Source organism: Piliocolobus tephrosceles, chromosome 1 (genome assembly GCF_002776525.5).
Source record: "Piliocolobus tephrosceles isolate RC106 chromosome 1, ASM277652v3, whole genome shotgun sequence".
NCBI classification, from domain to species: domain Eukaryota; kingdom Metazoa; phylum Chordata; class Mammalia; order Primates; family Cercopithecidae; genus Piliocolobus; species Piliocolobus tephrosceles.
In genome coordinates, this window is record NC_045434.1 from 140,161,756 (window position 1) to 140,187,975 (window position 26,220).

At 34.9% G+C, this 26,220-nt stretch overlaps 1 protein-coding gene across 22 annotated transcripts in view; it reads right to left on the reverse strand.

The window, feature by feature from the left end:
* ADGRL2 (adhesion G protein-coupled receptor L2) overlaps positions 1-26,220 on the reverse strand; it is a 698,223-nt gene that overhangs the window by 25,145 nt on the left and 646,858 nt on the right. For 12 of the 22 annotated variants that reach the window (XM_031933790.1, XM_031933800.1, XM_031933787.1 and 9 more), the window contains 9 exons: positions 25,132-25,932; positions 18,382-18,675; positions 17,741-17,844; positions 16,730-16,915; positions 15,849-15,887; positions 12,821-13,004; positions 2,148-2,273; positions 1,720-1,925; positions 443-616 (listed from right to left, as the gene is read on the reverse strand). In XM_031933790.1, the coding sequence (XP_031789650.1) occupies positions 443-616; positions 1,720-1,925; positions 2,148-2,273; positions 12,821-13,004; positions 15,849-15,887; positions 16,730-16,915; positions 17,741-17,844; positions 18,382-18,675; positions 25,132-25,932 (2,114 nt within the window). The remainder of the gene's footprint in view (positions 1-442; positions 617-1,719; positions 1,926-2,147; positions 2,274-12,820; positions 13,005-15,848; positions 15,888-16,729; positions 16,916-17,740; positions 17,845-18,381; positions 18,676-25,131; positions 25,933-26,220) is intronic. The other 10 variants (XM_023208823.2, XM_023208832.2, XM_023208799.2 and 7 more) reach the window with 1 other exon arrangement.

Genomic DNA, 26,220 nt, shown 5'->3' on the forward strand with positions numbered 1-26,220 from the left:
ACACATTCCAGAAGCCATTTTCACTTTTCAAAAGACGCAGCTTTGCACAACGTGCAAAGTGGTTAGGAAACTTAAAGCAAAAGTTGTAAAATTAGATTCAAACATTCAAGATGCGAAGGGCATGTTAAACTCCAGAGCCTTTTGTCTCTTTTGTATGACCTATTGCTGCTCATTATTTAAATCTTCTGTTGCCTCTACCAAGCACCTGCCCCAAGGAGGAAAACTTACAAGTCTATGAAGTTACAGCATATGATTTTGAGAAGTAGTAATAACAGTGCCAAGACTTCTTAAAATTTATGGACAGTGTAGAAACAATTAGAAATCAGTATTACTTTGTTTGCTTTTTAGTTACGATAAGCACCCAAAGAACGGGACTGTTATACAAGCTGTTTTGAATCTCTGAGGTTTTTCTCTGCTACTAATTAGAAGTGCAAATACTTACTGCAATTTCCCTGTGGGCCATGAGAATTGCAAAATTGGTTAGGTGGCTGCATGAACACGTTGTTCGAGTTTTATTAGTGTCAACCAGCTTGCAGCCCTGGGTAGACCAATATCCCATCATAGTTCTCTCTGAGTAGTTCCAGAAGGAGCAGTTTGCATTGAAATAATTGTCAGGCTGGGAAATAAAATGACAAGATAAAATTAGGATTTTATACTCTAAGATGGCAACAGCAATTGTTTAATATGTGTAAAAGGTAATTTAGATTAAACTTTGCATGTTTCAGACTATAAAGTTTTTCATCAGCAAAATTGTGGACTATGTTATACGAGGCAGATACCAACTTAAAAGGGGCTTTATAGTCCGAAAGTGTACTCTAAATTACCAAGACCCATTTTACACAATTACAATTTCTATTTTACGATTTTACATATTGATGGTATATTAGAATCATTTTTTTTTCCTTTCTGATAAAATTAGAGCCATAAATTTGTTCTGAGAAAATTCTGTAAGGACCAAATGTTTTAAAAATCCATGTTCTATTTTGGGCCCATTTTTGGTTAGTTCTAAGAGATACACTAGCAACAATGTAAATCATATTGTTAGTACCTAAAAGCTCTTAAGAGTCAATCAACTGAAGCCAGTATGAGTATTGTAACCACACAAATTTATTTTTCTTTGCCTATTTGGAGACCCACTTTTTTATCTGTGGGCATTTATTCACTCTACTTACCATAACAGCCAAACATTCTGTAGACAATCTTCCAATACAGTATAGTTACTTAAGTATCAACTTGCATTCTAAGGCACAGCAGAGGAATCACATCTCCTCAACTGTTTTTTTAAAACACAATACTTGGTAAACAGTTGTGTCAAACATGATCAGTAAAACTAATGAAAAAAATTTTGCCACACAGAAAGGCAGAGTCCTAAGAGTTAATACTCAGCTATCCTGCTGCTAAGTAAGGTAAGGGTTAATTTTCATTTGAAAACAAATTAGAGTCATTTACATTTTCCTGTTGATTACTGAATTAGCTTTCATTAAGAATACACTTAAGTTCTAATAATCACTAAACCAAGCTCATTTAATTTTATGTTCACAGACTTAAATAAACTTGTATCTCTGACCCAGTCCAACATTTAAAATTCAAATGGAAAGGTCTTGTCTTTCCTCCCTCCCATCTTCCCAGTTCTCTCCCCATCCCCAGCACCTCAGTTTTGCTTTCCCTTCTTTCTGCTTTTATAACCTTCCATTACTTCATTAGCATACATTAACTTACATCAATGTGTGGCAGGGTAAAAAGCACAGGATCAGTCAGGTATACTCGGCTGGACTCTTTATTGATGGAAACTGAAATGACGTGAGAATTCACTGCAATGGTGCTATTACGACCAAGAAAGTCAGCACCTAGTTTAATGGTTGCATTTTCTGTACTAAGGAACTGTCCCAGACTCCGGTAAATGATGAACACCAACTTTGCAAGCCCTAGGAAGGTTAAAAATAGTCACATGATGTACAAAAAACATGCTCGATAATAAATTAAGATAAAATAGGAATGAAATGATAAAGTCCTAAGGCATTGTTTTAAATCTGCTTTTAAAATGGTAAGTCGTTTTTTGGTTATATAAGGAGTCAAATGCATTTTAGAATTAATAGGTTTTTGAACAACAACAGAAACTGTCAATTTTTAAAAGACTTCCATCTTACCATTCCTGCTGTTCTGTTTGACTGTATTTGCAGAGAGCTGGATTGAGCTGCCTGCTCCTTTGATGCCCAGAGGAAATTTAAAGTCTTGGATCTGTCCTTCTGTACTGAGTACGGCAACTTCCAGGACTGGATGAGGGAAAAGATAAAGGAAGGGGGTGGGGATGATTCTTTAGATTTAACTAAGGAGGCAAATGATAACTGTATGGAAACTACTGTTTTCTTTTTGTCTACTTACAAAATTTTACTGTTAGGTTTCAACAAAAATCATGAACAAAAAACCAAATTACTCTTAAGTCTTAAACATTCACTTCTCAAAAAAAATTTGTATTGTCATTCTAATACCTTCTTCATATTTTTATCTCTTTTGTCATGAACTAATACCAATCTGTTAGCCTGTAAGTATGAACAGTGTATGCATTAATAGTATGTAACTTTCAAGGTTTTGTATTTAAATCATGAAGCTAAGCAAAAATATTTCAAACTGATATTTTTTGGCTCTTTATATTAAGTAACTTTTCAATGACCATTTTTTGGCAGTGGTAAAAACTAATATGAAGTACAAATTTGAATGCCTCTATGGCATCTATACATCTATTTCTATCTATGATCCACTTTAATATGAAAAATTACACAGGTCAAGTTTGCAGTAATACATTTTTTTTCTAATTTCTAAAAATAGCCCAGAATAATATATTTATTATGAAAATGCCATTATGTTAAAATTTCCCATTAATTCTCACTATTCAATCTTTACATATTCAAATTGGGCAAAACAGAACCTGCAGGCCAAGCCTGGCATGCCATTTGTTTTTGTAAATAAAGTTTTATTGGAACGCAACCATGTTTATTCATTTGTGTATTGCCTATGGCTTCCTTAGTGCTACAATACCAGTTAAATATCTGCAAGAGAGACCACCATGGCTTGCAAAGCATAAAATATATACTATCTGGACCTTTACAGCAAGAGTGTGATAACCATTGCAGTCTAAACCAAATTTCAAATATTCAAACCAAGTATCGAAATTGAAAAACTTAAGGAAAACAAGTCAATACAAAACACTGAGACCATCTACCTGATCAACATGCCAATGCTAACTTCGTTTCAAAAATATAATTAATAGTAACCACTAACAATATAAATGCTTACTGTCTACTGGGAATCCCAATACAGATTGTCATTATTTTACATCAACATTTATTTAGATTTTAAAAGGAATGGAAAAGTATATTGCTTTTATAGGAGTTAACAATCTTATATTAATAATTACAATATTAATCTTTTATTGACGAAATCTAAGGAATTATATGGAAAATTCATTGATTTCTGATATTTAAATTTTAAAACTATGTATTCTACAAAGATGTTCAAAAAACATAGTCCATATTTTTTTTCTGAATGTTACCCTCTTTAATGTCTCTAATGTCTGTATCGCCTATCAGCTATTCACCTACAATCCCCTTTTTCTTTTTACCAAAATCATTTCATACCATTGTACAGTAATTCTTGGATATTAATTTTTTTATCTTCTGCAACTTTGTTTTGTAAAATACATCTATATTTAGGTTGGAAATATAATAATATAACATTCATAAATTTGTATAAGCCACATGTCAAACCCTGAAATACAAATTTATAACGAGCATCATGTAACTGCTAAAATTCTATCAGCTGCACTGGTTGATACACTTATTTTACTGATATATGTTTGGAAAGATTAAGCAGGTGGGTAGATGGATAAACTGTTCTCAAATCAGTCTCTATGTTGGGGCAGGGAGGAAAGGGGGAAGAAATTTGATGAAAGTAACTGATTCTTCCTCACATTGAAAGAGGCTATCATATCTTAAAACAAGACAAGATGAAAGAAGAAAATCCTGAGTTTTCATGAATCATCCCAAATATAGATATACATGTACAAAGTGTTAATTTCATTAAACAAATATTTACTTATCAAACTTCAATTTCATTAAACAGAAATTTACTTATTAGAATTTAAAAAATAATGTTCATAGTAAAGAAAAAGCTTTAAATTGATAATAGTAAGATCATTACTACAGCTCTTAGTAGACATTTCAAGCTATTTACTTCCATAAGAAAATGCAATAATGAACTTTATACCAACAAATAGATAAATTTATATCAATAAATTTTTAAGAGACAATAGAAATTTTCGTAGAAAAATAAAACCGACTAAAAGAAATTAAAAACCATAATAGCTTATTACCATTAAAAAACTCAACTGATAAATATATACTGAATTTTAAATAAGATTTCTATTTTCTGTTTCAGAAAATAGAAAAAGATGTATCCCTAACTCATTTTACAAAAAATTATAGGATACTTTCAGTCATTAAAATGATGCAAAAAATCTTTAATAAAATATACACACACTTTATAATATCCTGAACAAATTAAATTTATTACTAAATTAAGTTAAAAACACATATAGAAATTAATACATTAGAAAATGGATTCATATAATTGATCAAATAGAGAAAAATTTTAAAAGTATTCACAGAAATAAATTTCAACATCCACTTAATATAAAAAAAAACTTCACACAAAAAAAAGACGAATTAAAGAAAAACTCCTTGTCCAGACAGAAGTTTTCTTATCAGATAAAGGCTACACCTTTATGTATCCAAAATGTATGTAGCAAACGATATTGAAAAACTCTAGAAGCACTGCATTTTTTTTTTTTTTTGGGGGGGGCAGAGTCTCGCTCTGTCGCCCAGGCTGGAGTGCGGTGGCGCGATCTCGGCTCACTGCAAGCTCCGCCTCCCGGGTTCACGCCATTCTCCTGTCTCAGCCTCCCGAGTAGCTGAGACTACAGGCGCCTGCCACCACGCCCGGCTAACTTTTTTGTATTTTTAGTAGAGATGGGGTTTCACCGTGTTAGCCAGGATGGTTTCAATCTCCTGACCTCGTGATCCACCCACCTCGGCCTCCCAAAGTGCTGGGATTACAGGCTTGAGCTACCGCGCCCGGCCGAAGCACTGCTTTTAGAGTCAAAATGATCTCTATCACAGGTTTTATTGAGCATTGTACTAGAGGATCTAGCTTAATGCAGTAATTCAAGAAAAGCAAATAAAAGGTATAAAGGAAAAAACAAGTAACATTTACAGTAAACACAATGAACTACCTAGTAATCATGAGGGACTCTAATTGATAAACTATCAGAAGTACTAAGAATTTAGCAAAGCTGCTATGAGCAAAATCAATTGTGTTTCTATACACCAAACAATTAGAATATGTAATTTAAAAAGTGATCTTATTTATAATAAAAACAAGAAGTATAAGTTATCTAGGAACAAATCTGATTTTTAAAAAGTGCAAGACACTAAAAATAAGAAAAATATATAACTTTATAAGAAGACCTAAGAAAAAATGAGGAATTACATAATGGTCTTATTTGGGAGAATGCAGCAGTTCAATCTGGCACCTCTTTCAAAATCAATCTACAAACTCAGTCCAATTTTAATCAAAATTCCAACAAGATTTTTGTGTCTGGAACTTGATCCACTGATTTAAAAATTCATATAGAAGAGACATGCCAAAAAGCAGCCAAAGCAGTTCCTCAAGGAGCAAGGTTGAAAGACTCAACAGATATTAGTATTACTGAAAAAACCAAAGCAGCAAATAATAGACACTGCTAACATGTAAAACATCATTAAAAAGTATTAGGGAGAGAAATGGATTACGCACTAAACGTATACAAGGAACTGGTTATTCATATGGGGAAAAATCAAATTAGCTGCCTGTCTTGTATAATATCATAATTAAAAATAAATTTCAGGTAGATTAGAGACATAACTGTAAAAAGCAGAGGTTTATCATTTACAAGGGAAGTATAAGATCCTTATAAACTTAATGTAGAGAATATTTTCCTAAGTAGAAAGCCAAAAGGAAAATATTTCTTAAACAAGATACTAAGAGTAGCAACACTAAAAGAACAGACTGATAAATCTGACTCATTATGTAAAACAACAGATTCCTTTAAAAAGATAAAAAGAGAAAGTCCAGACAAAATAAATTATCTGTAAACTATAGAATCTTTACAGGATTAGTGTCCAGCACACATAGAAATATAAAGAAAAAATCAAAAAGGAGAAAGTTGTAAACAACAAATTCATAGGAGAGAAAACTAAAATAGGTAATAAATCTGTTAAAAAAATCAACATGAAGCAATCAAGGAAACTATAAATTAGAACAATAACATAACCAATTCAAACTCATTAGATTAACAAAAGTTAGGTCAATAATAAAGTGTTTGTAAAACTAGTAATGGTATTACCAGTGAAAAAGTAAATTGGTAAAAGAAGGTAGAGAGCAATTTGGCAGTATTTAGTAAAGCTGAAGGTGGGTATGCTCTACCGCTCAAAAATTCTATTTCTAGGGTGTGTCTGTGTGTGTGTGTGTGTGTGTGTGTGTACGCGCACACATGTATGTGCGCATGTATGTCTAGAAAGGCACACATTGGAGCAAGAAGGCATACAGAAACTTTCATTACAGTTTTCCTTCTGTCAGGAAAAAAGCAGAAGCCACTAAAATGTCTATTAGCAGTTAATTCTGGTACATTCTTAGAAACAAATCAAATGAACTACAGCTACACGTCACCATATACAAATATAAAAAATAGAATGCTAAGGGAAAATTATGCAATTATGGTCACGCGCAGTGGCTCACTACTGTAATCCCAGTACTTTGGAAGACTGAGGCGGGAGGATCACCTGAGGTCAGGAGTTCGAGACTGGCCTGGCCAAAATGGTGAAACCCCAGCTCTACTAAAAATACAAAAAAATTAGCCAGGCATAGTGATGCATGCCTGTAGTCTCAGCTACTCAGGAGGCTGAGGCAGGTGAATCTCTTGAACCCAGGAGGCGGAGGTTGCAGTGAGCAGAGATTGTGCCATTGCACTCCAGCCTGGACGACAAGAGCACAACTCAAGTCTCAAAAAAAAAAAAAAAAGAAAATTATACAATTACATTTATAGTGTGAAATTAATGTTAAAAACCTGAAAAGTATTCAATGTACATACCTACAAAGCAAATTTTCTTAAGCTTATTCATGCTAAATAATAAAGATGACAGCTACCTCCTTCATGGTATGATCAGGAAGGAGGCAATCCTGGGAACTTCCACATTATCTATGATTTTCTTTTTCCAAAAAAATCTGAAGCAAATATGGTAAAATACCAATATGTGGCTCAGCTGAGTAACTGGTACACGGATGTTATGCTATCCTCTGTACTTTCTGTATGCTTGAAATAATATATGCCTTATTCAATAGATTTTTCTGAACATGAATACACTTGGTTCACTGGAGAGCCATTCAAAGTTTCACTCAGCCACTACTGTAGACAGAATTTTAATATATTTATCTTACTATTTTGCAAATTCCTCAGCAAGTAGTGACTGTAATGAGAGGAAAGAGGAAGAACTATGACCTCTGCCAGGAGACTTGCACCTTTATGGGCAGGAGCTGCTCTATCGGCCTGGGTCCCAGAAGAAAAACAACACGGAGCAGAACCGAAGATGACAGGAAGCAGAGCTGAAGCCCAGCCTCAATAATTATGCAGCGCAAAGGAGTAGTAAACCTTTGTTGTTGTAAGCAGCTGTGACTTTGGGGTTTCTGTTACCACAATCTAACTAAGTCTAAAGTGATGATAAAAATCATGCTGGCCACTCAGCTCATTAAAATAATAAATAAGGCCGGGGCGGTGGCTCACACCTTTAATCCCAGCACTTTGGGAGGCTGAGGTAGGTGGATCACCTGATCAGGAATTCAAGACCAGCCTGGCCATCATGGTGAAACCCTGTCTGTACTAAAAATACAAAAATTAGCAGGACATCACGGCAGACACCTGTAATCTCAGCTACTCGGGAGGCCGAGGTAGGAGAATCACTTGAACCTGGGAGGCGGAGGTTGCAGTGAGCTGAGATCATGCCACTGCACTCCAGCCTGGGCAAAAGAGGAAGATTCTGGCTCAAAAAAAGAAAAAAGAAAAAAAAAGACAATAAATAAAAGAGAATTTTACAATGGATGGATCAGGCTGATAATATCTAAATCATGGAACCGATCTGAAAATCACAAGGAAATAAAACCAAAGATTATGTGCTTGTTGATATGATGCAATAGAAAGTCCTTGTTAAATTAAAAAACCAAAAAGTTAAACCTAGCATGATCATGCCTCTGAATCTAACCATCGGCATAACAGGCAGAGTTAAATGATGCACTGCGGATGAAATAAGCCAAACCAAGAATGTAACAAAGTCTACAAGGCAAATCACCCACCTGACTTCCTCAAGAAAAACAAAAAATGTTTAAAAAATATTTTTCTTACCATGCAAGGAAAAATAACTTTTAATGAAAAGATACTTGGCCAGGCGTGGAGGCTCATGCCTGTTATCTCATGCCTATAATCCCAGCACGAGGTGGGCGGATCATCTGAGGTCAGGAGTGCGAGACCAGCCTGACCAACATGGTGAAATCCCGTCTCAACTAAAAATACAAAATTAGCCAGGCATGGTAGTGAGCACATGTAATCCCAGTTACTCAGGAGGCTTAGACAGGAGAATCACTTGAACCCAGGAGGCAGAGGCTGCAATGAGCCAAGATCGCACCATTGCACTCCAGTCTGGGCAACAAGAGTGGAACTCTTTCTCAAAAAAAAAAAAATACTCAACTGATATATCTATCAGATTTACTACTTGGACTTGTATCCTGATTTCAACCAAGTATTAATAAATTTATGAAAATGTGAACACACTTTTGTTATCTTTTGAAATGTTTTTGTTAATTTTTTAAAGTGTGATAATGATATTGCGGTTTTCTAAAGAGTATTGGATATATCCATATAAGGTTTCTTATAGTAATCATGATAGGATTTTACAATTTGCTTTAAAATATTACAAGAGTGAGAGGAGTAAGTAGAATAGGATTAGCCAGATGCTGCTAAAGGTCAGTAGGGGGAATTTTTAAAATCAAAATTAAAAACTTCTGCTCTTCCCAAGATACAAAGAAAATAAAGTCACATACTGGAGGGAAAATATCCAGAATGCATGTATCTGACAAAAAGACTTACAAGAAGAATATACAAAAAATCTTCATAAGTTATTTAATGAGACAAACAACCCAATTAAAAATGAGCAAAAGATATGAACAAACACTTCATAAAAAGATATTTGAATGGACAATAAACACATGAAAACAAGTTATCAGCAAAATGTTACATAGCAGTCACAGAAATGCAATATAAATCCACAATGAGATGCCTCCAAGAACCACTAAAAATAAAATGACTGCCAATCCTAAATATTGGTGAGGATGTGGAGCACCTGGAACTCTCATATGTTGCAGTTCAAGTTTAATATGGTACAACCACTTGGAAAAATGACAGCCAAGAAGTAGAAAAAAATCCAAATGTCTAACAAGTGAGTAGATACACAAATTGTGGTATGTCCTCATGATGGATAATACTCAGCAATAAAAAGGATTAAACTATGGACACTCCCATGTATATGGATAAATCTCAAAAATATTCCTCTGCATAAAAGCAATAAGATCAGAAGGAGTACTACACACCGTATGATTCCATTCAACTGAAGACCTACAAAAAGCAAAACTTATCTACATGGACAGAAAGCACACCAGTGGTTTCTGATGTGTTTATGGCTTAGGGCCAGAGGAGAATGACTGCAAAGGAGCATGCAGGGTCCATCTGAGGACACAGAAATATCACCATGCTGACGATTATAAGGGTGTACAATTGCCATACTCCATCAAACTATACACTTAAAACAGGTGCTCTTATTGCATATTTTAAATTATACCTCCAAGTTTTTAAATGTCACATAAAGATATCATTATAATAGATAAAATTATATCATTTTTATGGAGTCATGTATTATAAGGGTAAATCATGTTATGAAGTTAAACCAAGAATTTAAGAAGAAATCACTAAGGAGGAAAATCAAATAGTTTTAATAACCTAAGACATTATAGCCATGTCCTCAGGGGACTGGGAACATAGAGAAATAATGGGCTATTTTAGTCCTCATGTCTGAAAATAGAACAAGTCTTAGGAAAAAGGTGAATTATGAGGGCCCTTTCCTCCCCCAAAAAACTGTTTATACTTTGGAAATAAAAAAGACACAATTATTATTAGAATATGTAAAATGACTTTTTTTTTGAGACCAAGTCTCTTGTCGCCCAGGCTGGAGTGTAATGGCGTGATCATAGCTCAGCTCTGCCTCCCAGGTTCAAGGGATTCTTCTGCCTCAGCCTCCCGAGTAGCTGGGATTACAGGCACCCCCCCAAAACGCTCGGCTAACTCTTTGTACATTTAGCAGAGACAGGCTTTCGCTATGTTGGGCAGGCTGGGAACTCCTGGCTGTCAGGATCACCTGACTTCAGGTGATCCACCTGCCTCGGCCTCCCAGATTTTTTGTATTTTTAGTAGAGATGAGATTTCACCATGTTGGCCAGGCTAGTCTTGAACTCCTGACCTCAGGCGATCTGCCCGCCTCAGCCTCCCAAAGTGCTGGGATTGCAGGCATGAGCTACCGTGCATGTCCGTAAAATGGCTTTCATATTGGTAATTGTTGGATAATCAGCATTTAGACTAGTAAATACCAGGCATTATTTTAGAGATGCCAATCTCTCCATAGCGTTTTTTTTGTTTTTGTTTTTTTGTTTCTTTTTGAGACAGAGTTTCACTCTTGTTGCCCAGGCTGGAGGAGTGCAATAGCATAACCTCGACTCACCGCAACCTCCGCCTCCCAGCTTCAAGCAATTCTCCTGCCTCAGCCTCCCGAGTAGCTGGGATTACAGGCATGCACCACCACACCCGGCTAATTTTGTGTTTTCAGTAGAGACGGGGTTTCTCCATGTTGAGGCTGGTCTCCAACTCCTGACCTCAGGTGATCGCCCGCCTCGGCCTCCCAATCCAAAGTGTTTTTTAATTAAAAATGAAAAAAGATCAATATGAAAAATAATCCTTTAGTTTCATTTAATTAACTTTTATTTATTTTTTGAGTTGGGGTCTCACTCCATCATCCAGGGTGGAGTGCAGTGGCATGATCTCAGCTCACTGCAACCTCTCCCTCCCTGGATTCAGGTGATCCTCCCACCTCAGCCTCCCAAGCAGCTGGGACTACAGGCATGCGCCACCATGCTCAGCTATTTTTTTTTCTTGGTGTATTTTTTGTAAAGATGGGATTTCACCATGTTGCCCAGGCTGGCCTCGAACTCCTGAGCTCAAGCAATGTGCCTGCCTCGGCCTCCCGAAGTGCTGGGATTATAGGCATGAGCCACTGTGCCCAGTGAAAAATAATGGCTTAGAACTCTGAAAACTATAGGTACTAGAAAAAATGTATTCCTGGACATTTAATTGTTCAGAATATATCTCAAAGTGGGATAAAAATATCTTGGATCTATAACTACAGTATGTTCTATGTATGTAATGCTGATGGGAGCATAGATGTGAACCTGGCCCATCAAATTTTCTTGCACAATTGAAGAGGTATAACAAGGGAATTTTAGTGTTTTTTTTTTTTTTTTTTAAGTAATTTTCAGAATATTTAGAAAACAAATTGAGGTCATAATATGCCACTTCAGTAATTACTGATTTTTCATTCCCAAACCTCAAAGTAAATAAGCACAAATTAGTTTTAAAATATTTCATTTCCTTTTAAAAATTCACTTACATAAAATAAATTTAAGGTTTTGAATTCAAATATAGGTGCCAATTTGATTTATGTCCATTTCTTCTATATAACCCTTTGATCTGCATTTTTTATATAAAGTCCCATGACTTAGGCAGGCACAATAAGGCATAATTAGGCATTAAAGACATGGCATCCCAGATAGTAAGTCTTCATTCAATATCTGCTGCCCTAATGAAGTTAGCACTGCTTCTGGTAGAAATGTAGTCTGTGTCCCTTTTGAGTTATTCTACATTTATGCTTTTTACTTCACTAACTAAGGTATACTGTTAACTTCACCTGAATTGAACCTCACTAAATAATTAACAATTCTAAATTGTTCAAACCTAAATTAATAAAATTTTACTCTATTTCTTTCAAATATTTTTCACAAGTGAATCCCTACCTCTCAGTGGTAGCATTTGAATTCTAATTATGCTACACTATCTGTAGTTATTCAGCAATCTATGAAGCATGGATGTTCTGCATTGTGGGAGATGTAGTTCACTGACCACATTTTCACCTGAAGGCAGTTATGTTTAATATAAACATCTGACTCAAGTTCTGTGTGCTAAAATATCTGACTGACAGCAGGCATTCCATAAAATAATTTAAAATCATTGGGAACATACTATATAAAATGGTAAAGCATTTGCCACAGTTTCATAGCAAGCACTTTCATTACTTTAAAAATCTACATTCTAGTATTTAAGCACTCTAATACTTTTTCGTTAATGATTTTTCAATTGGAAACACAAACACACAAAACCAACTTGTAAAACACAGGATAGAGTTTGGCTTTTTCATTAATTTTAGCAAGTGTGAACAATAATTTCTCTTGCTAACAGACAAAAATAATTTGACAAAAAAGAAGTACGGCACTGGGAAATAATAGATTCGGAATGGAAACATCATCCTCTTAGATATGAATATTCCAAATCAAAATTAAACTTGACAGTAGATTCACTTACCAATATTTTCTGTAGGCATTGAGACCCTTGTTGGTTCTAAAAGATTGTCAGCTAGGACAAAAGCTCCTTCTTCCAATGTATCGAGTAACATTGTTGCAGTATGTGCTTGTTCAGAAGAATTCATATGTTTCCATGATTCCAAAGCTTCAGGTCTCAGAAGGTTGTCCACTGTGTCAACAATTGCCTGTATCCATTAGAAAACTATCATTAGTTTTGACTGCTTTTAGAACCAAAGTGATTTTCAGTTGCTGATGAGTGACAATCGTAATATTTATCTGTCATGATGATTTCCTCTTACTTCAAGATGGAAGAACACCTAGACAACATATATCCGGTCCATTTTAAAATATACCTGGACCATTTTAAAACAGGACTGACTGAAGATTAACAGACTGCTATTTGATTACAAAGAGTAAGTGTAGAAAGGTGGATTGTTTCTATTTATTTAATCACACCTCAATTGTTGACAGTTGACAACCACCTGTGTCAGCTCTTAATCGGAGACATTACTCTTACAGGTAGAGTCAAAACTACTAAAGTCATCCCATTTATAATCTCAAGATTTGAATATTCTAAACCAAAAATACTAATGTCTTTGGAGTAAATTAATATGTATGCTTGAAAATTAAACTATATTATTTTTTGGAATCTCAACTAAAATAGTAACCAAAATTATTCCTTATAGACACTGTCTACTTACAATCATTTGAAAAAAACAAAACAAAACAAAAAGATAGCATTAAAGTTCATCAATTATCTGTGAACATTTTCACTCTTCCAATTCTCTGTCCAGCTAAAAAACACTTGAGCATATACTTTAGTTCATCAACAATGATCTGCTTTTAAAGGGATAAAGAAAGGAATCAAAATTAAAGCCTCTGCTGATAAGTTAAAGAAAACAGGAAAGTAGAATCAAGTCTTCATAAACACCCAAGTTGTAAATATTCACATACGCAGGTTTAATTTATTGCTACACAAAATAACATTAAATAAAATATAACTCAGTTAATCATCTGCAGGCAGGATCTTATACTAATACACTCTGTAGCTATGCACTATGCTTTGGAAAAGTGAAATCACATTCACCCAGTCATAATGTGTCATTATGCCCATAAACACATAGTTCTAATATACTGGTAATCACTGAAGAAAAAGAACACACATTGTACAAAAAGACAAACAATAAAAATTGCTAGCGTGAGGTACTATATGAATGGGGGGAAAGTTGTTTGAAGCTACTGTCAGAGTAAGATTAATTAGCTTAATCCATCTTAATATCCTCGTTCTGTCTGCCTTGTGAGCCACCACGACCTTCCTGGCAGGTGGAAGATACTTCCAAGTGGTGTTAAAGGCTTTTTTTCTCCCTCTAATGGGAGATAGAATAGTCAAAATACTCACACTGATACTGCTGCAGCCATTAACTAGAGTGTAACAGAAATTGGTCTGTGGAGGCCAGATTCATTAGTCACCAAGAAATACAGACTGGAGCCTCTCTCTAATCTAAGTCACAAATGAATCCTCTGTCACAAAGTGGGAACTCGCTTCACTTGCATAGTGTAAGTCAGCTTCTGATTTGTAATTTAAAGAGTTTTATTAGTCTTATCTGAACAGAGAAGCTCACTTGAGACATACTGAAAATGACACTGGTCAGAAATTAAGGTCATGCTGAAATTTACTCCATGTACACATAACTTGCTAATGGCATGCTTTAGTTAATTTGAAACACTCCTTATTTATTACTATTTGTACTTGTCTAGTGGGATCAAAATGATCATTAGCCTAATCATATTCCTGAAGTAGTCTCTTTCTGCCAAAGGAAAAAAAAAAAAAGCTATTCTTTTCCAACTGAGATGTATGTCCTGGGCAACATACCAATTATTACATTTCATACACTAATACCTTAAAGGTGAACTGAACACTGAAAGTTTAAAAAATTCTATAGATTTCAGCAGTTATTTCTCTGCCCCTATTAAACAGGCTAAAAGGGGACTTTCAGACCAGTATTACCTAAAAACAGACTTTCCTACTACCTTTTCTTGTAAAGTTCTTAGGTTCAACAATGTCTAATACTAACTAGTGAGACGTCATTTTTTTCTAGACCTTGTCAACCAAAATTAGTGAAGTCATGGCTTTTTAATAATCTCTAGTCTAAGAAACTACAAGAGTTATTTTGTTATTACTGTCACAACATATGGATTCGTTCTTCAAGGTTTGATTTACCACTGTTATGGTCCCCTGAAGAGTAAGGTTAGAAAATAACTATTTCCCCAAAAGGAACTTCTAAAATTCACAGAACAAAACAAAATGCAAGTTGGTATTATTATTTTGATCTATCACACAGAACCACTATGGCATAATTCCACTGTTAGCCTCAGCATGTTTCCTATTACTCAGATATACCAGGGAGAAAACCCGGCTGGAGTGGACAGGGATTCTGAGCTCAACAGTGACTTTCTGTTCCTATTAGCTTGATAAAAAACAGTATGTAACATATACAGATATCACAGTCAAATTATTTATATTTCATTTTTAGTAACCCATCCCCATATCAACCTGATTCTAGAACTGACTCTTAAAAATTTCAGAATAAAGCCTATTTTATTTAAGAGTATACCACAAAGATAAGAAAGCAGTGACTTTTTCATGCACATACATTACGACTATACAGTCTTTGATATGATAAACTGCCGAGAATATATCATAGCTGTTTTACTCAAGTTGTTTTTTAATCCACAGAGATGACAACAGGAACCAAAGAGACTACATAATTACTTTCCAATTAAGAGGATATTTCATTAAAATTCGTGTACTTTTGGATGAATGGAAAAACAGCAGAAATCATTAAAAGTAAATTATTTGCTTATTCTGAGAGTAATATACCTGTGAAAAGCCAACATTTGTACAGCTGATATGGGGCACATTATATAATTATCAAAGACTGAAATACATTGGATCATGCAGCAAGATGATAAAGCGTGGCAGGTAGCTGAAGAAGGGAGAAAGCAGGGTGACAGCACAGGAGAGATACCTTAAGGTAAGCCCTGCATGTCTTCTCTCGTTTTTGGAGCTTTTGAGTAAAAGAAAAGAAAATCAGAGGTTAGATTTTTATCTGCTGAAAATGAGGAAAGAAGAAATCCTCAAAAATTAAGCTGGTGTTCCAGAGGTTGAAGTTTATATGAAGTAGTCCTCTGAAGTCTGAGTCTGCACTGACTCCCAAAACTGCTTATTTACAGTTTTTTATTCTATTTTATTAGGTATACCAATCTAAAATATGTTGACAAAAAGAGACAAAATATATAATGCAGTAAAAAAAAAAAAATCAATTTTTTAACCAGGTAGAACCACATTAGGCACAGATTTTGGGTTCCTATGAACCTAATATAAACACTTATAGTGTGATGAAAAGTAGCAATCCAACTTTTGTCATAACAGGAAAAATTAATGGCACTGATAACAATATATTCCTGGAGACGGCAACTTGTCCTTCTTCCAAAAGGTGCCATTGAAAGAAATATTTCAGTGGCTAATATTCCTATGTGTGTCACAATTTTTGCTGCAACTGTAAGAGTTCCATGTATTAACATACGAAGTATATCGACTGTATAACATGTAATCTCTCCAAGTGCAGATAATGCATTATAAACTGATAGTATTGACTACAGTCAGATGGATAAAGTTTGGCACCAACTAAGATCTCTATCAGGTAATTAACATCATTTACACTTTTTTGGGAGGGCAGGGCACATTGCTCTTTTCTCAACTGTAACTTTTCCTTGGAAAAATGAACCAAATTAGAAATTTTGCCTCTAAATATATGTCCCGGGACCAAAGACTTGGCTCTCAACTGCTGTAAGACAAGAGCTGCCATACCAAGTGTCTAATTCAAAATAACAGAAGAGTTCTCCCTACCTTGTTATAACTCCGTCCCGCTGAATCTTTTTCACTAGGTTTCAGTTCCTGCAGCTGCGCATCAAGGATATCCACCAACTGCTCCATCAATCTCACTGAAGAACTTACATCTCCAGCAAACACTGGCCCTTTGGTATGTTTTGCCAGTTCATTGGCAAGACTAGCAGCATTTTCTCCACTTCTGATCTGAAATGACAATTTGTATTACCTCATTTAAATTTTTTGTTCTGTTTACGGCTTCTGGTTCTCCTTGAGTATCTTTATTGTGGTGAAAAAAATCTGCAAATGTTAAATTCTCCAACTAATTAAAACCGATAACTTTCTCTTCATCTTAGAAGTTTTAAGGCTCTTACATCATCAACACACACACACACGATTCTGAACCAGGCATTTAAAAAACAGAAAAAAAAAACTTTTCTCAAAAATTTCAGCCATCTCTCTCATTTCAGTGCAACCATTTAAAATTGTTATTTTAAAGTCTTATTTATTCCAATGATCCAGAATTTAAATCAGTATGTAATCAGCATTATACTGAGGGTTATTATCTGATGTTTATTCGTCATAAAGGTAGACGGAGGAGAAAATAAAATGGCATTGCATTACACTGTAATATTAAAGTTACTAATGCCTTTTAAAGTAGTTTACTCATTCTACCATAATCATGTGATATAAACATCTGCTTGCATTCTGTGGATTCAGTTGCCAACTTAATGATCCCTATTTGATTTAATAGGCCAATGCAGTTTGTCTTATGAACATCAAAAGAAACAGAACTAAGTATGAATGAAATTAACAAGCACGTACTCACTAAAAAGCTTAACAAAGAGAAAAGGATACCCCCAAACATATGTAACTTTCAGTAAACAGTTTACAGACAAAACTATGCATAATTTTTTTTTTTAACTTTTACACTGAACAAAGAGCTATAAACCTGGTTTTAACACACAAAGCTAAATTATTTACGTTAGAAGTTAAATCACAAATGTGTCATATTAAAAGGTTCCAACCAACCTTCTGAGCCAGCTGATTTACCCAGTGTGAGGTACAGTTGCTAAGATCGGGGCCCTTAGGGTTCCATGTTCCAGTGGAAACCATGCAGAGATACGAGGCAGTTCCTACAACAGATGTAGAAAACAACAGTGAAATTGAAACCATTTTTCTGCATGCATTCGGGAAATCAGCTATGATGATCCTGCTCTGCGTGTTAAATTTTGAATAAACTCTAATGCAAGTATTTGACAATAACTGACAAAAAGTAGGGTATAATGCAGATTATAAATGGTAAATATGAAGTCAGCATAGAAATATCATGTATTTACAGCAAACAAACAAAAAGCCCTTGATTTTCTTGGGACTCATCCAAAGTGATGCTTATAATGAGAAAGGCAGCTGTAAGGAAGACTCACTAGAGTCTTGGGGCAAAAATCTCAGGCGTGACATAGGTCTCTGAAAGGGAGAGGTAATTTATAGTGCCTGATCTTAAATGATTTGTACATTTTAAAAAACTTTGTCCATAGATGTTATATTACCAAAGCACAAAAATAAAGTTAGCTACTGTAAACATCACTTTCTTCAAATAAAATCACTTCATTGTAATACAGAACCGAGTTACTAAACTGAAAAATGTATGCATGGTATTTTATAGAAAATACCTCTTGTTCCCTTGGGGCATGGTCGTTCAACCATCATCCCCCTTTGTGTCTGAGGCCACTTTATCCCCTTGGAGTCTAACGCTTCACAGAATCTCTCTGGCAGGGGAAAAATATTTGTTACAGGTGGAATTTTGGTTGTAGAAACTGCTGGAGGTGGTTTTGTCCCTTTGCTTCCTTCCTGTGATCCAGCTACAGTTGTGCTCATGGGGCCTTTCTGTGAAGTAGTGCTTGTGGTTGATATTGTGGTTTTGAACAGCTCAGCTGAAGAAGTTATTGTCACAGCTGTGGTAGGCACTATGGAAAAAGGATGAGTATATTAATCTCAAACACACACTTGCGCTCACATACAGCCACGCACACGTGGAATGTGTGCATGCGCACACACACAAAACCCTACCCATCCGTCTGTCCCCAAACCAAGGAAATGAGAATTACTGACAATATCACTCGTGAGTAAGAATACATCTTTTCATATGTTCCAATTTATTCATACTGATGGCTAAGAGAAGGTAGTAGTTTAGGCTTTACTATGTCGTTTGCTGTATGACTCTTAGATTTATTTCTCAATGAAATATGTGATAATACAGTTTAAGTATAATTTCATCACATACCGTTTAACAGGAAATGTGGGACAGTTTAATTTAGAAAAATTCTATTGTATAAACTCACATTCTATAAGCAATCAAATTCAAAGCATTAATAAAACTGTGATGATTATATATAATTGCGACGATAAAAAAATTTAAAGTCACCCACTTTACATACTGCAAGAAAATAAATACTGTGACATCTTTCCACCCAGCAGCCGTTCTTGCCTGAGCATGATCAGCATGCCTGATTAGATCCAAACAGAAGATAAGCTTGGCATGCTTGCGCTGTTTTATTAAGGAAACATCTCAGGCTTCGGCATCGTTACCTTGGAAAAGGTAGGTATGAAGAAGCAGCTAGTTGCAGTCAGAGGTGGAATCTCTTACCAAGATAAGGCATCAGATCAAATCATGCCTAATTCAAAACAACCCTTCATATCTTAGTGACCCTTAACAGAGAATATAAAAGAACTATCATTACACATTTAAAAGCAAAAATGTTTTCATTATTTTTAAAGGTTATTTTTGCCTTCCAATGTTACTACCAAACTGTTAAATCCACTAGGTTTAAGAAATAATGGAGCTCAGTGTTTCCTTTCCTCCATTACTCACCACTGAATTAATTTAAATAACAAAAATCTGTCAGTAAAAATTTAATACTACCACTTAAAAATTGTTGAAGGAAATCACACGAAAGTTGTATCAACATTTACAGATTATTGGCTCTTAAAACCTTACATATATGATGCCTTAAATTTAAACTGTTGTAGAGCAAATGAAAAATAGCTATGTTTTCATATCATCTTAAAAAGTATCAACTTATTTTACACTTTATACATGAGATAATAAGCTATGACACTAGAATTTATTAGAAAACATGTTCATATTATCACTGATATGTTTACTATTTTAAGCTCTGGTCCATCAATCTTTCTTTATATAATTCTGATACTATTGAGAGTATATGACGAAAAAGTAGTGTGACATGTTTCTAGTTCTCTAGTAGTTACATACTTCTTGTTATCAATAAGTACACTATACATGTTTTATTCCTTTTCCCCCTCTATCTCAAGAGAAACTTCTAAAGCATGTGGTTTATTTCCAGGGCATAATTTATTGACCATATGAGAGATGACTATATACATTAGTCAAACATCATGCCTAGCCAGCTGCTGCAGAAACCTATTCAAACCTGCCTATCTTTTCTGTAAAGCACTTGCTTGACATCTTGTTAAACCTCTGTAATTTTCTTTTGATTACAATGCAGTCAGGCTTTCAGTGCTTTCTCAATTAACATTTGTCAAAAGCATCACAATCTTTTGCAGAAGTGTCAAATGACTGCTGCTGGATCAAGTCTTAAAGGGGAGTAGGGAATCAGAACAAAAAAAAAGAAAGGGGCAAAGCAAAATGCTTGAGTGCTACACTCTCTGATATATCCCTGAACACTGTACTAATTAGTACAAATTTAATCACTGAAATATGTATTAACACTACAATTAGTGATTTGTTAGCTAAACATTAGTTGAGATTCCTAATAACCAAGTCAAGACAGACAATAAAAAGACCTCAATTAAAAGTGCAAAATTTCATGCAACATTCTACAGCCATGTTTCCATTGTTTTTTTTGATCATTTATTTTTATACCTTTTCACCCTTTTGTTTGTTTTTTTTTGAGACGGAGTCTTGCTCCAGGCTTGAGTACAGTGGTGTGATCTCGGCTCACTGCAACCTCCGCCTCGCGGGTTCATGCCATTCTCCTGCCTCAGCCTCCCGAGTAGCTGGGATTACAAGTACCCATCACCACACCCAGCTAATTTTTGTATTTTTTGTAGAGATGGGGTTTCACCATATTGCCAGGATGGTCTCGATCTCCTGACCTCATGATCCGTCTGCCTCGGCCTCCCAAAGTGCTGAGATTACAGGCGTAAGCGACTGTGCCCAGCCACCTTTTTACCTTTTGATCACCAAAATAGATTAAAGGGAATCAACTTATTCTTCAAAGATAAATGAGTAAAATACTGGGATATCATGAAAAGAAACATGATCATGAAGCTTAAGTGACAAAACTACATCTTTTAGAGGGACACACAGAATTTCTGGGATTTTGGAAGGTTTAAGTTTAGCAATACTAGAAGAAAAGCAACGTTTTTTTCTCATGTGAAGGCAAGAAATGCAGATGTATTTCTAAAAATTATTATTTATTTCCACAGGTGGAAATGGCCCCAATAGGGCATCTGGTAATGATAAAAGCATATGTTGACTTAGCATTTATGTGCCAGGTGCTATGCCAATCACCATTCACGGATAATCAGATCATTTTATTATATCCTTACCACAACTCCATGAAGTAGGCACTATAATTATCTTCCTTTTACAGATAAGGAAACTGAACGATGAAGTTAAGTAATTTGTTTAAGGTCACTTTCCCATACTCTTAAATGCTATGATCTTACTTTCCCAAAGATTTTCATAGACTCCAGAAAAACATGGCATCCAACGAGTAACCTTGCAGTTATCTGGGAACATTTAACTGACATGGTGTTGTGTGTAAATCTCTAAAAGAATAACAATTTGGAAAGAAAATATAAGACTAGAATAACAAACAATGAGAAGGTCCGTAATGAAACACAGCAAAAGGTTCAAAACTCAAGAATATCCTATAAATAATAATAGAAAACACAACTCACAATAGAATTATAACTGTAATACAAAACCTTTTTATACAGCTCTAGTTATCCTGATGCCATACCATGTACTCAGATTAGCTGACTTAGGATTCTACCTACCATTTATCACGTGAGTAGAAACAAAATACCTAAGAAATGATGTTAATAAACATGCTTAGTAAATACCCATGAAGATTTTAAATGTTCATTTAAAACATTTAAAATGAAACATTTTAAAGTAAATGGTTCAATTTACTCTGGTTATGCACTAAGAACTTCTATTTATTACCAGGGTTTTCCTACATGAAAGGGTTTAAAGACAACAGCCATTTATGCCAAGCGTAATGTTCTCCTCACTGAGATCCAAGAAGTCACCCTCACCCCACTGTTCATGACATGAACCCTAGAGTGAGTCTGCAGCTTGGTAAAGCAAAAATGAGCACCTATTCAACTTGCCCCTGTTCACTGTCTAAAAACACTGATCTTTTATACAGCATTCTTTATCAGTGAAAAGGTATTTCCGGAAGTATGTATTCTATGCTATGTATAAACAAAACTGGCTCTCTTGATAAAAAATTTTTCCTGGTATTACAGAAGTGTATCACCTCATTAATTAGTCTAACACAAACGTTGAGGAACTGCCAAAAGCCAAGTAAAAACACATCATTTTCTTTATAATATTTGGGATATCAAATGTGTAGATAGATTAAGTAAATACAAAACAATCCAGATTAAGACATGAAAAAGAGTTAAAACAGGACTGGAAAAGGTTTTTTCTAAGGCCATTCCAGAGAGGGAGAAAGTGAAAGAGGAAAACCAGACCTCGTTTAGGGGAGTGGAGCAAATGAATTACGCAGGGATCACATAAAGCTCAAAATTCACCAAAAAAATTAAAAAAAAAAAGATCAGAGCACAAAAATAGTATGTGTGTGCTTTTAGGAATGAAAAGGCTTGGATTTATAAATGGGAAAAAATATTGAAGCTAATATAGTATTAAACAGTCCACAATGAAAAATGATATGGATAATGAAAAAAAAATGGATAATTTTACAGCACAATTTATGCCTTGGCCATATACGTGATAGCAAATCCAGTACAGATGACTTGAACTATGAATTTCAGCAAAATAAGTCAATCACTGCTTTATGACAGGCAAAAGACCTCATTTCTCTGATTGCTGTGTTCTATCGGTTTCTTGGATCTTGTTTCTGAAAAGCAGACAGTGGCTTATTGGTTTGACCTAAATTTGTGGGCCAGAACAGTTCTGCAAGACCCCACCTACATGCATATAGGTAGCACACATCTTGGGTGAAAGAGACGGGAGCCTCTAAAAGCATAATATAAATTACAAGGGCCCGGGCGGGGGGGGGGGGGGGGGGGGGGGGGGGAGAGAGAGAAAATGAATATGGGTCAAACAGCAGTGAGAGAAATTTAGGTCAGATAATACTTTCATCACTAAGGGCTGAATAAGGGGTCAATATGAATTTTCATGTTCTGGGACTATTTAAGAATAGCTATTTTGGATGACAAAACATAGCTGTAGGAACATACAGTTGCTATATCTGACAAAGCTTCTAATTTTCAAGCCTGTTAACTGCTCTTTCCAAAAGTATCTAAACTATCAAAGACTTTTCATCTGAAATGGATCAAATTATTTACTAGAATATACGACACATGTGGAGGATGATATTACTAACCATCTTTGTATTCACTGAAGTACTTTGTGGCAAGTAGATGTGTAATGTTTTTATTTGTTGAACTGAATTATACTCAACTTTATTCACAGTTCTTCAAGTTGTTGCCTGATTATTAATTTGCAATTTGTAAAATATTATTTTCTTTCGTTTTTTTCTGAGGATGACAAAAAATTTACTGCTACCCAAGACAAATCTAACAACTGTGAGACTAATACAGGCTACAAAAAGGTTAACATGAGGATCAATATAATTTTAGCCAATGCCAACACAAGTTTGTCAATTCCCGTAAGTTTGCCTTTTGACAAACCTATAGGATAAAAAAGCAGTACTGTAGTAGCAGCTTTTGGAAAAACAATTGAAATAGATGAAACAAACCAAACGGCTGCCTCATGAGCAAACACATGTATACATTTTTAAATAAAGGATTCCAAGATACTATCAATAAAACTATCAATGCCCTAAAAGAAGATTTCATTGTTATAAATTTAACAATGAACATTACTGCTGTAACTATAAGCCAAAACATACAAACATAACCTGATTTAGGGAAAAAGGGACGGTACACTAAGTCAATGGATCATTATTGTTATTATATGAACAAAACTCACATATTTTGGTATCCTACAATGACTTAAATTAGAAATTCCATGACAAAGAGCTGTGACTTCTGCTTTTGAGGTCCTGACCATATGACAATATTTAAAACTGATTAATAGCATATCTTAAAATATGTATGGGGGTTTGTTATGAACATATTTAATTGTGTATACTTACATTGCTTTAGTAGAAGAAAAAAGATATTAGTCTCTGCCCCACCCTATTGAAGACATTAATTTAATCACTCCAAAGAACTTTCTAGTTCCTAAAATTTTGAAATAATGCAATAATTTCAAGATTAACTCAGTAAATTAGGATATTAATTCAGATCTTAAACACACACTGTTCAAATAAAAGACTTATAAACAGTGCAAGTTCTATAATAATACATTAACAAGTTATTCTTTCATCATGAGTATGAGTTAATCTTGTTTTAATGAAATATTCATTTATCATCAAAAATTATTTCCCACAAAATTGAACTCACTTAATAAACCAAAGTATATTTCCAAAAATTGAGCATTACTTTCTAAAGTAATGATCCTCCATAAAGAGAATACAAATCACACAGTGCTAGCATATCTGTCATCGTACGTCATCACTTGGGATCATTTAAAGCTTAGTTCATGTGATTGTTAAAGTCACAGAAATATTGACTTAAAACCGTCACTAATTTATCAGAAAATAAAACCGTAATTGTACACGATAATCTAGAAAAATATTGGATGGCTCCCTCTCCTACCCAGAGAACAGACACCAAAACTTCAGAACGCATATACCTGGCATTGTACATCAAGCCCAGCCATTCTCCTGGGACTTCCTAACACACGTATCCTTTAACCACTGGTGCCAAGAAGTTAAAAGGTCTGCACATAGATTGTAATCAATTCGGCAGTCAAGTAGGGGAGAACAACCAAACAAAAAATGACTGCTAACAGATTTCTGGTTGGTATTATATTTTTAGCGATGAAAAACTAAACTGATCAATAATGCCATAATTTCTTGAAGCCAACATTAAAATGAAGAAATGGAGAAAAAGAAAACGAACCATAATAAGGCTAAATGTACCACAACACTGTCCTTTGTGCTTTAACTATGAAAAGGGGAAGAAAATAGGAAAAAGAAATTAAGAAGTCTTTAAAAAAAAAAAAAAAAAACGCTATTCACAAAATGACATAAGCATTAGCAAGTAAACATTCTTACCTTGGGCAGGATCAGGTGGACCAAACTCCAGAGAATACCGTAAAATGAAGTTATTGTTCCACACGTAAAGTTGGTTATCTCTTGGATTGTAATCCACTGCAGCAATATACTGATACTGGTTGGGGAAAGGAACATCTACATATTCTCCTCGGTTTAATCGGGTATTATAAATGTAATCAATTGTGTTCTTGCCTGTTTCACTTTCATTGTCTTGATAAACTGACCTAACCACATAGAGGACTCCACATATCATAAAAGCATTTGATGCGGCACGTTTGTCGTACACAGTCTCCCACGTTGCTTCGAATCGAAGAGTGTATGGATTCAGCTGGCTAATAACTATCATTCCATTGTTCTGTTCAGTGGCATAAATGACCCACAAGCCATTTTCATCAACTGCTAGGTCGATATCAGTCTTTCCTCCCCACCTGTATGGGGAGGTATCATGGTAGTTGGCATAGTTAATTATGGCCTCACCACTCTTAATTCTAGTCCTCAAGTCAAATTTCACAATATTCCTCGTTCTCTCTTTGTTAAAGAAGACAGCACCATCATATACCACAAATCCAGTACCATCTACTCGATTTGGAAGTTTATACGTTGTTGTTTGGCGACTATTTTGGAAATCTTCTAAAGAAGCATATTCTATTAAAGTATCGGTACGATAGGGAGTCCAGGGCATGAAATAAATTTTATCTGCAGCCTGAAGAGGGTCCTTGCACCAAGCACCTGCCTTTTGTTCAGCTTCATATATACATGGTGAGTCCACAATTGCTTTCAAGGTCCCAGGACACACAAAAACTAACAGTTACAGAGAAAAGACAAAAATTAAGCCAAGTTAAAACATTACACAGGTAAACACATTTCAGTGGTCACAAATCAAAAGGGAAAAATTCACATTATTAGCATTCAATTTTACCAAAATTTATACTTAATACAAATACTACCCTTATTTTCTAAAGTTAGCATAATAAGTGCATCAGGGTACAAAGTAACTGGAGTTTATTTTCACTAGCAAAAGCCTAAGTTTAAGATCATTCGTAAGTGGCTGACAATTTAATTTTTTGCTATGTTTTCATTTTATAATCT